Genomic DNA, 15,850 nt, shown 5'->3' with positions numbered 1-15,850 from the left:
TGAGTACGAGCACAGACACTCAAATAACATGCTTCAAGTTTCAATTATCATCCCAGAGTTTCTTCTTCCTATCACATTTTCTCCAGTGGTCTGGTGATAGTAACAGCCAAGAATCAGGTCAAAACTCCTTGGGGTTTTAGAGAGAGCTAGAGAGCGAGGGATTGGGTATAAAGAAGTAGCAGCAGCACATGGTTAAAAGTGATAGAATCACACTGCCACAGGGGGAGAGTATGATTCCCCTCAGCCATAAGCTGTTATTGGAAAACATCCTGTGCCTTGGATACCCCAGGGGTCCTTGACTTTTCCTCCTCTATTTAAAAGCTGTCAGAGGTCATGCGAGGACTGCAGCCTGAGCTCAACTGTCGCCATGACTACAGAGCCACCACAAGGCCAGATCTGATAGTTAGTATCAGCATGAGTGTTAATCATATTAGGTAACAACAACAAACATAATTAAGGACCCTTGTTCATTAACACAGTGCAATTGTAGACATCTCATAGAGGAGATGGGTCAGGAAGTTCCTGACAAGATCAAAACCAGCTGAGTCGGATGTGTCACTTAATAGACATAATGACTAACAAGAAACCTTTTAGTCTTGATGGGCAAACTTGATTTCTGGCAGGAACCAGCTATCAATTCCTTGGCCATAGAAACTTGCTGAAATTTTGTAGCAGTTTAAGATTGTGTTTGAAATAAACTGATGAAAATAATGCTTAAAGCAAAGGGTAAAGGGTGGCTCATAGTGATGAACCAACAGGTAATTGTCACCCTACTATGTAATTCCGCTTGGTTCCACAGAGTATTGTAGCTTCTTTTCAACTCCTTTTGATTTTGTGGCCCACAACTTAACTGTTTTGATTCGGTCCCACCGCTCTCGTCTTTTTGGGCTGTAGCGGGCAGCTGAATTCAGCAAAAAATCCACTGTGTGATATCTGCCCAGCACCAAATGGCAAACAGACAAAGTTAGCAAATACCTGGCAAATGTAGTCAAGCATTTAGGAGCTAAGGAGCCAGATATTTCCCTCAGGAGTTGGTGGAAACTAAAATAGAGCTAAATGGAAAGTGAATGTTGGACTTACATTCATCAGGTGGACAAAAACACAACTTATAAGGGGAGCTAATATGTCTGTCTTGTGTTGTGGCCAAAAATCTGTTACTGTTACTGCAGACAAACATCCTTTTGTCTAATGTTACTAGTTAGGGTATTGAACAAAATCTATGCTCTCACGATTTGAATGTGGATTTTTTTCCCACAACCAGTTCATGAATTAAGATGCACATTTTGGGACTGAATTAAACTGACCTTAATTTGCTTTGCCCACATGTTTTATTTCAGGGTGATCTGATTCAAAAGTGGTCATTTAATTATAATACCAAGCATATACAAACACACCCACACACACAAATCACTGTTGCAGATATATAAACAGAGAGCTCTTGACAGCATTTTAGAAGGACCTCAAAACTTCTCTGGTGGGTTAGTTTGAATGACTGGAAATATTTGACTTTTCCAAGTGGATTAACTTCTTTTAGAACTTTGATTTTGAGAGCCCACACTTAAAACTATTTAAAACCAGAAAATAAATAGTTTTCAGCTGGATTTTTTTGGAATGTGCATGCCCAGAAAACAGAAGAGATGGCACAAAGTCAGTCCTCGACTCATAGAGACAAATAGAGAGGCGGAGTGGGACATCGGCCAACAAAGGATCTATTAGTGGGAGTGGGTGTAGAGATGAGTATGTTGTTCTGGCTCTGAATAGTTTGGCCTTCATTCTCGCACTTCCGTAGCTCACACTGGTTAGCATGGTGTGAGCTTCACTATTAAATACAAGGTGTTAAAGGTCAAATGACTGGCTATTCTACTTCAGTTTCCAGTGAGTCAATTAATAGAGGATCCTGAGGTGCCATGAAGAGACAAACAATGAGAGAGCTTAACAGGGTCAGAGGTCAGAAATACGTTACACATTGGAACAAACATGTATGCAGCGAGAGCAGGAGCAGAAAGCAGGGCGCTGAAACAAAATGTGATGTTTCATTATGGAAATGGCGCTTTGTGGCGTGCTCTGTTGAATAATAACTTCCAGATGTCTGGGTAGCCAGGGGCTGGCTGATATCAAAGCGTGCAGGGTTTTGGGGAGGCACTGGCGTGGAGGGGAAGAGCTGGGACCACCGCCAGCTGGCTAAGGCTGAAGGCACCAGGGCTGGGGGGCCGCATCCATTTCACACTCAGTGACTCCTGTTCACATAGCATTAGGGTGTGTAAGCATGTGAGTCTGGTATGTGTGCTAGAATGATACTTGTTTGTATTTTTTGGGTGGATATATTATGTCGGATCAAGTGAATTATGCTAATTTTGCAATAAATTTGCCTCACTGTGTATGCTCTATGAGAGGTTGTATCTTTGTTTAGGGCATACAGTGTCTTAGGTTTGAAACCTATAGGTTGACTATAGACATGCAGGACTGCTTGTCAGAAAGTGTGGGCCCCCCTCAATAGGATCGAGGGAAATAACTCAACCTTTAAATCTTTGGAATCTGTGAAGCTGCTGTTAGAAATTCTGATATCTGACTCCAGTTTGCTTCTGCGTTTGAGTAAGTGCAGAGATATCTCCGCTTAACCTGTTTCTTTTTTAAATCAATTTCATCACCTTACTGTACTTTTTCTGTTTCTGTGTGAGTATGAATAAGAAAGAGTGCATGGTTTGATTAGAATTACACCGTGGCCAGAGAAAAGCCCATTTAAGCCTCTTGCAGCAGTGATGGGCACAGCTCTTTCTCTAGCTCTCCGTGTCTACTTCTCTGTTTTTTTTCCTCTACATCTTTTTCTCTCTACATCTCTCCTCAGGGAACTCACTAGTACCTGTTAGCATGTGTAGATAAAAGGATCTGGAGCATGACTTATTTAGGCAAGGGAGGGGTGGGGGGTCACATCTGCTTCTGACAAGCCTTCTCGTCATCCCTCTCATTCCATCCCAAACATGTCTCGCTCCACCTCTGCCGCCCCTCACCGCACTGGTGGGATGTGGGGCATCCATACCCTGCAGTCAACCCCACTAAGCCTTCCTCTCTATGAAGAAAAAGAATACATTTGTCCAGACCCGGCTCACATCTGTCTCATCCCGCTCTGCTGACAAACCCTGTTTGCGCACACAGGCATGTTGCGCTTGGCAGGGGTTGGTCTCCTGAATATGGACTGAATGCAAAGGATCATGTGTATGTTTCAGTGAACTTGTCATACAGTAGACCGAACATGGAATATGGCAACATGTGTGTTTGAATGGCTAGTCTATCTCCTGTACAGACTGGTAACATAGTAAGTGAAGGAGGATAGGGTGAGTGCTGGTGCTTTTTGGACTGTGAGCATGAGAACAAGCTGCTCGGGCTCACAGTCCAAAAAGAGCATGATCAATTTTTTTCTGTTTCAGGGGTTATAGCTCCCCTAGTGGCCAAATGTGGATGAGGATGTGCTGCTTTCCCTCAACCAGTAACTACAGACAGAGATAATTTATACATTTGCATTTTTGCATTTTACTGCTATTTCCACAGTTTTGGCAAACATCCATACTTAAAGGACAGGTTCACAATTTTTCAAGTCTGTCTTAAAACAACAGTCAGGTACCCATATAAACACTGAAAGAGGTTTTCCTTGCTGTAATCATTCTTCCTGTTCATACTGGCTATTAAAAGATCCCCTTCAAATGTGCTTTTAATGTAAGTGAAATTCACAGTCATTTTGTGCAAAAAAGCATTTAATATATTATCTGAAGCTTTTATACAACCAGCATAGTGGTTGCCCAATATAGTCCTCCCTATAGTGTAGGGCAGCTGTCATAGGACTATAAAAAGTACCTGAGCCCGTATTTCACTGATGTGGTGGAGTGGAAGGAGTGATTTGGTGGAAATGAGACAGTGAGTTGAAGAGAAAGTATTAGAAGAGGAGGACAACATGGAGGAAATGGAAGAAAGGCTTTTGTGACTACTTTCACGCAAAGGAGACACCACCTTCCCCACATGCCAGCCACACCAGCCACAGCAGCACAGTGGTCTGAATCTTGCCCTGATCAATCTGCCCCTGCCCTGAAAATCTGCAATCCAGTTGTTGTGTTTGAGTGAATAATACACTCAATGCAGAGTTGATTGTGTACAACTGATAGAAAAGGAGGGCGTGTGGTTTGCAGGCAGTGTTGATTGATGGTTTTAATGGTTATAATGAAACCTGCCATTCAAAAATGTTGTTGCACCCTTTACTTTCAATATAATTAATAGAATTAATTATGGCTGTTATGTTTTACTGTTTTAGATAACATGAGATCATAATATAGTGTGATTGTTAAAGTATTTTTTCTAAAACCGAAAAGTTTCAGACCTAAAGAAAACATTCTCTCTGCTTTCTGAAACATTGACGAACAATTATTCACCCATTTATTAATGACTGATAAGATACATGTGGATGAAAATTATATTTGTGGTTCATGATTTGGTATAGGGACTAATTATAAAGGGATAGTTGAGCCGGGTCAAAAATGACCCACTCCATACTGTGAAGGGTCAGAATATGAACAGTATGTAAGGGTTAAAAGATTCTTGTCCATGTTAGGTTAAAGGTTGATATTGAAAGTTCCTTCTTGACTTCTTGGTTTGATAAACTAACAATAGGTTTTATAAATTAATTTTATGAACTGCTCTCCATCATCGTGCCATAATACAAAAAGAGTTTAGGTGACTTTAACATCCATGTGTGCTGTCCTAACAATATTTTAGCCATAGAGTTTTTAAAGCTTGATACAGACAATAAGGGCTATACTCCATTTTAATACTTAGGTCCATAATGCAGTCAATAATAATACAGACCTGTCCTATTCTCACATTTTTAATTCCACTTCAGCTGCTAAATTTTGTGATGCTTTTACCTCCTCTGACATAGATTTTGTCTCTTCATTGAGTATTAATGATGCCACTACTATTTTTCAATTCAACATGTAATATTCTGGACTCTGTGGCTCCCTCAAGAGCTAGAAAACCGAAAACTACATCTCAGTGCTGGCTAACCAATGACATCAGATCTCAGAAGCAGATGTCATAGGACTGAATGAAAATGGAGGGGTTCTGTACAGCCTGTAGACTTGCAGACTTTGAGAGACCTAATGAAGACCTTTAATCAAGCAATGAAAATGGCCAGAGAAAAGTATTATAATGACCTCATTATTAATAAACGGAGATCTAACCCCAGACTCCTCTTCAACATTGTAAGTCATACATCAAGTCTACCCCCTGCTGTTATTGAACCATTAATTGACAAATGTGAACAATTTCAATATTTTTTCTCTGACAAAATCAAAAACATCAGAAGCAATATTTCATTTGTTGCCCAGACTGTCACTGAACCCTCTCATCCTAGCACCAACTGTACTTTAACTTCCTTTGATAAGCTAACAATTGAAAATGTAATCGAGACCATTGTCAAAATGAAGAACTCCACCAGCTCTCTTGATATCATTCCTACCTACTTTCTTAAAGAACCCCTTGTCATAACCTGTCCATTTCTGGTGGATTTATTCAACTCCTTACTCTCATCTGGCACTGTCCTGATTGTTTTAAAGCAGCAGTAGTACAACCTCTCCTTAAAAAACCCACACTAGGCTCAGATATTCTTGATAATTTCTGGCCAATCTCAAAACTGCCAGTCCTTGCAAAGGTCTTATATAGATAATTTCTTTCATGAACAGTAATGGTCTCTTTGAGAAATTTCAGCAGCGTTTTAGGGCAAGTTATAGCAAAAAGAAACTGCACTCCTTAGGGTTCAAAGTGATCTCTTAGCAGCCGACTGTGCTCAACATACTCTATTACTCCTGATCTGTCTATGGCTTTTTACACTGTTGATCATAGTATTTTAATTGAACGTTTTAACATTTGGTGGGCATTTCAGGTGCTCATATCTCCCAAGAAGGTCATTCTGTGTGGAAATTGGAATTTATCAGCTTTAGTACCACTAAAATATGGAGATCCACAGAGATCTGTTCTTGGGCCCTTACTATTTTCCATTTACATGCTACCACTTGGTCATATTATGTAAAAACACAATATCAGTTACCATTTCTATACCGATGATACACAATTATATATCTCCTTTGACACACATTTAAAGCTGCTATAATTAAAAATGCCCTCCAGACATGTTTTAAGACATAAAAAATACTCTGCTTTGAATAGTAATTTTTCTGTTTATGGCTTTTTGATCAAAAAACAAACAAACAAAAACTTCATCAGTGTCTTTTACAGATGCAGTAGGCAACTGTTTTAGCAAAAAAAACTCTGATTAACCCACTGTACACTACCTTCCCAGCCCCAAACATCATAATGACAAGGTTAGTGATAAGCTGGTTAACATAATGGAGCATTTAGCAGCTAAAGCACCAGATATTTCCCTCAGGAGTAGGTGGAGAGCTAAACAGAGCTAAAGGAGGGGTAAGCATGGGCGTACATTCATCTTATTTGCTGTGTGTCTGCTGCATGTGTAAATAACCAATTCAATTGTATGCTAACAAGTTTGCCATATGAACCTAAAATGTGCTAATATGTCAGCATTGTGTTTACAGCTTGCTTCTGCTGCCCCTAGTGGCCAAAAGGTTAGGCTAACATTTAAAATTGCAGCCATTTGTGCGTATAAATTTTGTAGGCTTTAGAATCAAAATTGTTCCAACCCTCATGCCCAGCAAATCCTGTCTTTCTTTCAGCTTAATGCCAAAATATGATCTCCTCTACTACCACATTCCTTTATCCCACCTCTTCTTCCCTGTTAAGGGCTCTGGATTGTACATGTCTCAAATGTACCGCTTGGTTGATGAAACTGAACATGACACCTCCACCCATGCCCCATCACACCTCACACCCCTACCTACCCACACATACACATACACATACACACCATATGCCAGGTTGCTTGACACATTTCCTTTAAAGCAGCCTTAAAAGCTTTTCTCCTGGGCGTCCATCTAATGAAGTCAGCTTTGAAAGCATTGTTTCTGCTGGCAGATACAAGCCAGCCCTCTGAGGGACCTTGACCAGGCAAGAACAAACAGAGAGAGAGACAAAGAGAACTTTTTATAGACTACATTGTACAGGACCCTCAACTTTCAATATGTGCCAGAAGCCATTGCCATCTTCCAACACGATAGCCTGCTCCTGTGTTGCATTTTATTTTTATTCTCAAATGTCAACTGCTGGGGAGGAACTGTAAGGCAACATATTGCACAGAAGTAATATAAAATGAAAAATTGGAAGAGGTATTAAAAATTCTAGCCTCTTTATATGTAAATGTATGGTGATTGAACCTCTTTCTCTTATTCTCATGAATTCACGAGCCTAGATTTTTCTTGTACTCTGACATGAACACCCACCCACCCACACACACACACACATACACACACATACATACATTCAGAAATGGAGTATCCACATATATATTTTCCACTCCACTCTCTGCCTGCACTGTTGTCTTTACTGTAATGGAACTGAACAGTATTATGACCTCTGGTGAGTGGTTTTAAATTGTTTTGTTTTTTCCCCATACCCCGTCTAGCATTGTCACCCATTTTCTTTCTATATAACAGTACAGTGAAGGTGTACAGTTACATCCCTACCAGAGGCCTCAGTTTAAGCTCTGCCCTTATTTACTGTAGCATTTCATTAAAAACACTTGTACAGTTTAAAGATATTTGTTACTTGATTTCGGCCATAAAAATGAGAATATCATTGGTTCCAGTGCTTTGAGTTTGGTACTTAAAAAAAATACTCTTTTAAAGCAAGGGTTTTCAAATTGTGAGTCTGTGAGGACCCTAACAGAACAAAGTCGAGACAGCTGCATTTACCAATTATTCTTTCGTCTACTTCTATTTAGGGGATAATCATGCTCTAAGTTAGAGATTTGACAGAGTTATGACTCCAAGGAGTGTGATTTTTGACATACAGTACTGTATATTACAGCAATTAGGTTAAAGTAGCTCAATTGCCTGTTGCTGTTTCACCCCACTGCTGCTACCGCAACTGCTAACTGGGTCAGTGAGCCAAATCACTGGGCCAAACACTATAAGTAACCTCCCGATGTTTTTAGAACATTGACATGCACCTGTCTCTTTCACCTCACGTAGAATATTTGCCAAATCCTCTCTCTTTAAGGAATGGTTTGACATTTTGGGAAATATGCTTATTTTCTTCCTTGCCAAGAGTTAGATGTGAGGATTGATACCACTCTCATATCTCTTAAATATTAAGCTGGATCCGGGAAACGGTTATCTTAACTTTAAAGAATGGAAACAGTCTGGCTCTGTCCAAAGGTAAAAAATGTTCTCACTGACTATCATGTTTTGTGGTTGGTGTAATCCATACAAAAACTGAAGTGTTAAAATGACAGGTTTTGGTTTACGGGGGTTTATGTGCCAGACTATTTCTTGGCTGGGAGCAGTGACTTCCTAGAGTCTCCTCTGGTTGCCTGCCAACCTCACAGTGATGACAAGACTCCAGGAACAGACAGACATGAGAGTGGTATCGATCTTGTCATCTAACTCTCGGCAAAAGATTGAATAAGCCTATTTCCCAAAATGTCAAACTATTCCTTTAACTAGGCTAGCACAGGGCTGAACTTAAACAAATGCACAGTAATCACAAATTGAAAATGTATGGGCACAATTAACTAACTGTTAGGATTGATAACATTATTTTGGTAAAGATTTCACCTATGTGTACATTAGCCACCATATTTAGGTGAAAGGCTGTGCTGCTGTTCTACCTGCTGGTTCACCATCAGCCAAACACAGCACAGTGCTCGAGGAATCACAGTTATTGAGACAAGCTGTCAGGACCCACTGACTGGGAGAAAAACAATAACATTGCAAGAGAAGGGCAGGGGGGAAGCACGGGAGCAAGGGATAGCTCAGAGGAACGTGATTGAGACAGAGAGTGCAACTCTGTCTCAGCAATGATGGTTGTGACTCAGTTCTTGACATGTTTTTACTACCTTGTAACCTTGAGATATGTTGGTAAACTTGCTGTAGAAAAATTCTCCATATTGTCAATTTAATATAACCTTTAGATCGCTTATGTACAACACATCTAATATGGCCCTTGGGACACTAAACATGTGGTGTAGTTGTTAAAATGTAAGCCTTGAGATGATGGACTCTATATGACCTTGACAGAGAAGTGTTGACATGTGTAATGTACTTGAACATAAGAAGCAACATGCTGTATCTGATTATCCGCACTCGGGTGCCTTAACTAGCCCTGAGGTACACAATTAAAGCTCTACTACTGCATTGTCAGTGACTTTTGTTTGTTTGTACCCACTCGCACAGAAGCATCTATAATGAAGCTGAATCTCTGTGGTGCGTTCACGTATTCTGCAATATTTCCACATAAGGGCATTCATTTGGATAGGTGATATGCTTGATAGCTCCAGCATCTCTTCTGACTCATGGGTGAGTTAATGTTCATGAGGAGATTGAAAATGTGCTCCTTTCAAGTTCCTTATTTGAGCATCTTTCAAAAAGACAGGTTTGTGGTGGTCATTTTTCTCCGCCTGCAGGGTGTGTGCGAGGGGAGTGTATGATGGGAGCATACTGTTGGACTGAAACGTGTGTCTGTGACTCAGTTGTCACAGTCTGGTGAAAGAGGCTGTAAATCCAACCTCAGACATGCTCTCTGTTAATAGGCTTTTTATTCCTGCTGTAAATGGCAAAGTCTGAAGTTTATGGTCTCTGTCACATATATACACACACAGACACACACACTAACACACACTCACACACACACACACACACACACACACACACACTCAGGATTCAAAAAGACTTAATACCTGTGTGCTTACACTTTACAGCTCTGCTCTGCTCAGACCTGATGCGTAATGGCACAAATAAACTGGATAAGATTTTAAACAAACATCATTTGACACATTATGTTTGTTGCTTAAACAGCACAATAGAGACCATTGATTTGATGATTTTAAGAGTTAAAAGGTGTGTTTTTTTTACCAAATTGGTTAGTTTGGGAAGTTTTATCAAGCCAGTCAAATAATGGACCAGAGGATTCTAGGGGGCCTGTAATTTAAGATGATTTCAGATGGTTTTGGAAATATTGCAGTTAACTCAGTATCAAACATGAAACAGACAAAGTGGTAAATAGGAAGGAATTTTGTAGATTTATATACAGTAACAGAGGAATTTTGGAGTGACTGATCTGCTAGGAGACTGTTGAAGGTTGAATTTATATTTTGTTTCTATTTTCTTTCTTTAATTTATTTCTTAATTGCCATGCAGTTCCAAATAATGTGGTCAAATTATTAAAACATCAATTATATATGCCTTTTGTTTAGGCCCTGGTCAAGTATGTTCTCCTATGCAGCATCATTTCAGACAAATAGTCTATTTATTATAGACTGTACGTGTGCTTGACATACACAGTATTTGAGCAGTATTAGAGCATGGAGGTGTGTGAATTATCTTTTGTTCTGCATGGTTACCAAGTTTCCTAAATACCAATTACTGTAGGTGCAGAAAGTCTTAACTGTCAGTGAATAAATGAATAAATGAATGAATGAATGAATCAGTGAGTGATTGAGCCAGCGGGTGAGTGAATGAATGAAAGAGTGAATTAATGTGTGAGTGTATCCATTAGATGTTTCACATTCAAAATACAGGATGTGCATTGTACACTTTGTTTCCATGGCAACACCATGCATTATCTTCAGCTGTATAGTGATGACAGACTTACTGTAGAATACACACTCTCCTCACAACAGTTATTGTTATGATATATTTCCTAATATTCAGACTTGAAGTACTTTCAGACAGTGAGGGGATGCTGCTGCCATCTCTTATGCTGTTTTCCAATGTAAGCATGATTGCATTTGCCGTTGCCATCTGAACAATAGCAGTCTTGGAGCAACATCACCTTCGAAGTCTGATTATGTGGAGTTTATGATATTAGGAGACTGTCCTCCCAAGAAAAACAACACAATATGTTGTAATATCAGTCCCCCAAAAACAACCTATAGTTACGTTTGAGTAACAGATACCATCTAGCAGCCGTAGTAATTACGACTCGAAGCAGTGGTGCTGTTCCATTGATATATACAGTACCAGTCAAAAGTTTGGACACACCTGTACTATATATACATGTCAACAATTTTCCTCATTCAGAAAAGGAGGGATGAATGGAGGCTATAAACTAACAATGGCCTTTGCCACAGGAAACAGCTGTTCGTTTCCTGTTTCCATCTTCAAGTCAGGACAGTTTTTTAAATTCTGTAACTATGTTCTTCCCCTAACCTTAAACCTGTGGTTATTATTGTAGCCATGACAATGGAGGTCACCTAACTTTAAGGAAGTAGTAACTTTAACCCACACCACATGTTTCTCTAACCAACAACCAAACAACATATTTGGTTAATTTGGAGGACTTGTTGGATATTAGTTAGCAAAACTTGCTATATTAATCATGTTATATTACTAACCATTTCCTCTATTTTAAGCTACAACCTGTTATAGTTGGTTGCATGATTAGATTAGAGAAGGTGGATAGCAGAAACCTGTGGTGTATGGTACAGGTTGTTAGTAAGATCAGATGTATGTGCTGCTGCCGCCCATTCAAAATGCAGACCACTTGTGCAAAGCCAGGTGGTTTATGCTGCCTGGCTTTGCACTCTTAACACTTTTTCATTGTTCACAAAAAATATACGTATCTGTTTAACCAGATTAACAAAAGTAAAATGTTATTCTTGTTGTCCTGTGAATTTCTACTTTGAGACTTTACATACTTGGGCATCACATCACTTACTATTATCATTAAGCACATCCAACCTCCTAAATGAAGCCTTGTGTTGTCTTAAAGGTCACAAAGGAAGAGGGGAAAGTCGCTGAGAGAAAAGAGAAGAAGGAGGCGTTCCAAGCACCACCTCCTGTCATCATGTTCTCAGGGTCAGGCCTGAACAGCTCCAAGGGTCTACGGAGGCAGAAGAGGGACTGGGTGATCCCACCAATCAACGTGGCAGAAAATTCTCGAGGACCATTCCCTCAGATGCTCGTCAGTGTAAGTGACAAATTTGATGGGCTGCATCACTGATTTGTTCTGAATTTACAGCTGGAATTTCTTGAGGGCACTTCATGGCTCACGCTGATTGGGGGTGTGTGATGGCCGGTGATAAAGAACAGAAACACATTAGCATAACTGGTTTGTTCTCTACATCCTTGCAGATGATTATGTTGTGTTCCTCTGATGTAATTATAGCCACAAAATCTTAAGGTATTTAAACAGCCCTGATTGGCCCTAAGAAGTTTTCCCCTCAGATACAGAGTAGGCTCCAAAACAGCTAAGCTGCCAAACTCTCCCACAGTGTGAGGTCCACTGGGTTCACAGTGAAACGAATGATTATTTCTGCTCCTTTATGCATTCATCCCTTCCTTTATCAGGCTATTTCAGAATGGTTGGCTGCAATTCAATGCTATTTTTATAGAGCCTTTATAACAATACAATTTGTCACAGAATCTTTGCTGAAGCCATAACTCTGGGCCTCCTGTGAGATATAAAGGATAAAGTATAAAAAGCTGGCCTCAAAGAGCATGTTGGTTTAAAACTTAAATAAATCAGAGGTAACTTTTTTTTCAACCTTGACAACATGAAAAATGTCCTGACCATAGCCTCATCCTGCAGGTGTTGTCCCTATGTAAATCCATATCTGAAGAACAAGAAATATACAAGTAGAAACACCTCAGCTGTTGGTGCCTAATCATTATTCTACAAACCTGTCTTCATTTAGCATTCATGATTGGAATGTGGCAACAACAACTGGCTCCCATTACGGTAAATTTCATTTCTGCAAAACTACAAGTGCAAAATATGAACACAACATGGAGAGGGTTGGAGGTTGAGCCAGTACAAGCCTGTTGGAGAATAAAAAAAAAGAGCATGAATAAATAAAGGTTTGTGTAAATGTGTTGTTGTGCAAAGGCTCGAGCTGCAGAGTGTTTAAAATTCAGAGATTCTGTCACAACAGAATGCGCGGTTTGTCTCTCTCGTAGCAAAGCTCTAGGCTTTACGCTTGTGGTACGCACTGTAATTCATCAAAAAACATCATTCCAGGAGACCGCTGCTTCATTCCCTGCTCCCACTTTCCTTCTCTCTTTATCTGGAATATCTAGCCATCAGCTTTTCCTCACTGTTTACAAAACTCTTACAGTTTATCTCTTTTGGGTCTTAAATTGTGCAAAAGAAGCATTTTTTTTTCTCTTTTGTGTCTGTTCTTTGTTTTTCAGCAGGGTTTTATCCAATCCCCAGGGAAAAGCCTGAGGAGCTGCTTGAAGGAAACTTTTTTATTCCATTTTTTTTACAGTGAAACAAAAAAAAAACATCAAGTCAAAGAGGGGAGAGTTTGTAAGTCTTTGTTTTGGAGTTTGAGTACTTCTACAGTGTCCCATCAGCTTGGCACAGTGTGGCATTCTCATATGAGCATGCTGAGCTCTTCAGTGGTGCTACACCGGCCATAAACTGGCCAGACAATTCTGCTGTTTCAGTGAGCTGGTCAGAACCAGAGAGGATGGGCCATGGAGAAATAGAGAAGGTATCAAAGGAACATTTGGAAGTATAGTGTGCAGCCAAACACAATCCACTTTGTGCAGTAAATAGGTCCGTCAGGGGCTGGTGGATTGCTGAGAGTGGAACGCTCAGAGCAGAAGAGAAGTGATGCGTGTTGATGCCTCTGTTGGGCTCTCTGGCTCCAGTCTTTCTCTTTAATGATGACTGGAGGGCAGGCAGGGCCATACTGAGAACTAGAGATTTTAACAAGGAGACAGCTCTGGGGGGGGGGGGTGCATGGCATGGGGATGATTTTGCCATACTTATTGTTTATGTGTTTAGTCCACTTTTATAACCTCTTTGGTCCTCTGTTGGGAATTGAGGCTTATGTGTGTCTGTTTCATTTCCCTTCATTGAAACTCCAAGCAAAGATTAATATTTAATTCTTTAATGTCAACACGAAGACGGAACATTACGTTTTTTTTTTTTTCTGACATTTAATATGTTAATCACAATTTCTAGTTTTATATGAAACATGCTGTCGGTCTCTCTTTCTGTCTCTCATCTCCTCCTCTGTCTCTCTCCTACTGTGCCATCAGTGCTCTGTGTGCTGTGGCTGTGTGATGCCTCCCCTAATGGCCTGTGAAGTCAGTCCCTTTCCTAATGGGCTGTTCTGTCATCCAGCGCAGCACTGAGTGACACGCAGGCAGCGGCCTTCCCCACCATCCTGCCGCTTCCCTCCTTGCCCTGACCAAGCTGCCATCAGTTGGACAGGCGGGGTGACAGCAGCCCTCACCTGAATCTCTGCAGGTCTGCAGCACTGTCACTTTGATCAGGCCAGCACAGGATCGGGCAGGTGTCAGGACAGAGGCCCTACCGACTGGCCTCTGAGCTCGTAGCCTGACATGGCTCGAGGGCAATGTTGACTGCAAAGTCTTGGCAGAACTGTACTCCCATCGCTCTTTAAAGCCAAGACAGTGTCAGAGCTCATTGAGATGTTATTGACTGCTTTTTATTAATAGCAGCACTGAAATAATTGCTTCAGCACTTCAGACTCCTTGACTGTGCATCAAGATCTAGCCTTTTTTAGCCTCATGTGTTACAGAGTTGTGGCAGTAACAACACTGGTTTCCCCTCTTTTTTCCCAGATGATGGACAGTTCCTTCCAACAGACGGGAATGAGTGGAACATAACTTTTAACAAAAAGTGAAACTGAAAGGCTAGCAAAGAGAGCAATGGAGAGGAAACAGAAACACAAGACGGTTCTAGTGAAAACAAAGAGAGGATGAGATCCAGAAAAACTAAAACAAGGAGTGGGGGGAGTAATTTTTCACAATAAACAGGTGTTTTCTGTCGTTCTCTTTATTCTGCGGCCAAACAGCCATCAATAGCATGTAAGGGACATTGATTTTTCACAGGGGCTTTTTGAAACCTTCCATTGATCCACACACTTCTCCTACAGCAAGAGAGGCATCGATTTCTTTTGCTCGGGTAAATAAAGACTCAACGTAACCGCCCCCCTCTTATCCACCATCCCCCAACTCCCTTGACCCCCTATTAAAACAACCGTCAGCAGAAAAATGAACAAAAACCTGATGAAACAACAATTTAGCCGAGGAGCAAGACGGGGTATGAATAAATGTTTGTCCAGTAAAATACCTTTTTCATTGCACTGTTCGCTGACTCTAGTCTGTGTGAAAATAACAGAGAGAGAGAGAGAGAGATGTGGTTTTGGCTGTCAGAGTTGCTGGTGCAGATGAGGTCAGGCTACCACATTCAAAAGAAAAGTTTGCTTTTATTCCATGTGTCTGGCTATTCACACAGTTAACAGTCTGTTCATTGCTAAGCATTAGTAACATTTAAGGCATAAAATGTGACTTCAAGCATTGCTAGTTAGCTCTTTCCACACATATCTAGACATCTACAGTTGGTACAAAAATTGTTTTTCACAGCATTCGCCTCTTTTCATCGTTTTCTCACCATCTCCTTCCTTCCAATTGTTCATTGTTTTGCAAAATTTCTTGTCCCCACTCCTCCCTCTTCTTTTCAGCGTCTGTCTTATAAAACCTGTTGTTGATTAATTCCATAAGTTTCTGCTGCTCTCTGTAATATTTTAGGCTACATCCACACTGATATGATTTCATTTTAAAACGCATAACTTTTGCTATGTTTACATCTAGCATGCACACTGCTGCAGCGTTTTTGAACCCCTAAAATGGAGACTTTTGAAAACACTGCTGATCCCATTTTAGTTTGAAAACTCTGGTCATTGCATTTTAGTCTG

The 15,850-nt window shown here is 40.4% G+C and overlaps 1 protein-coding gene across 4 annotated transcripts in view; it reads left to right on the top strand.

The window, feature by feature from the left end:
• LOC121895088 (cadherin-4-like) overlaps positions 1 to 15,850 on the top strand; it is a 276,647-nt gene that overhangs the window by 193,091 nt on the left and 67,706 nt on the right. For all 4 annotated transcript variants that reach the window (XM_042407923.1, XM_042407925.1, XM_042407922.1 and 1 more), the window contains one exon: positions 11,887 to 12,084. In XM_042407923.1, the coding sequence (XP_042263857.1) occupies positions 11,887 to 12,084 (198 nt within the window). The remainder of the gene's footprint in view (positions 1 to 11,886; positions 12,085 to 15,850) is intronic.

The sequence above is a fragment of the Thunnus maccoyii genome, chromosome 4, assembly GCF_910596095.1.
Source record: "Thunnus maccoyii chromosome 4, fThuMac1.1, whole genome shotgun sequence".
Lineage (NCBI taxonomy): Eukaryota > Metazoa > Chordata > Actinopteri > Scombriformes > Scombridae > Thunnus > Thunnus maccoyii.
Note: the sequence above shows the minus strand (reverse complement) of the source record. Positions and strands in the feature narration are given on the sequence as shown.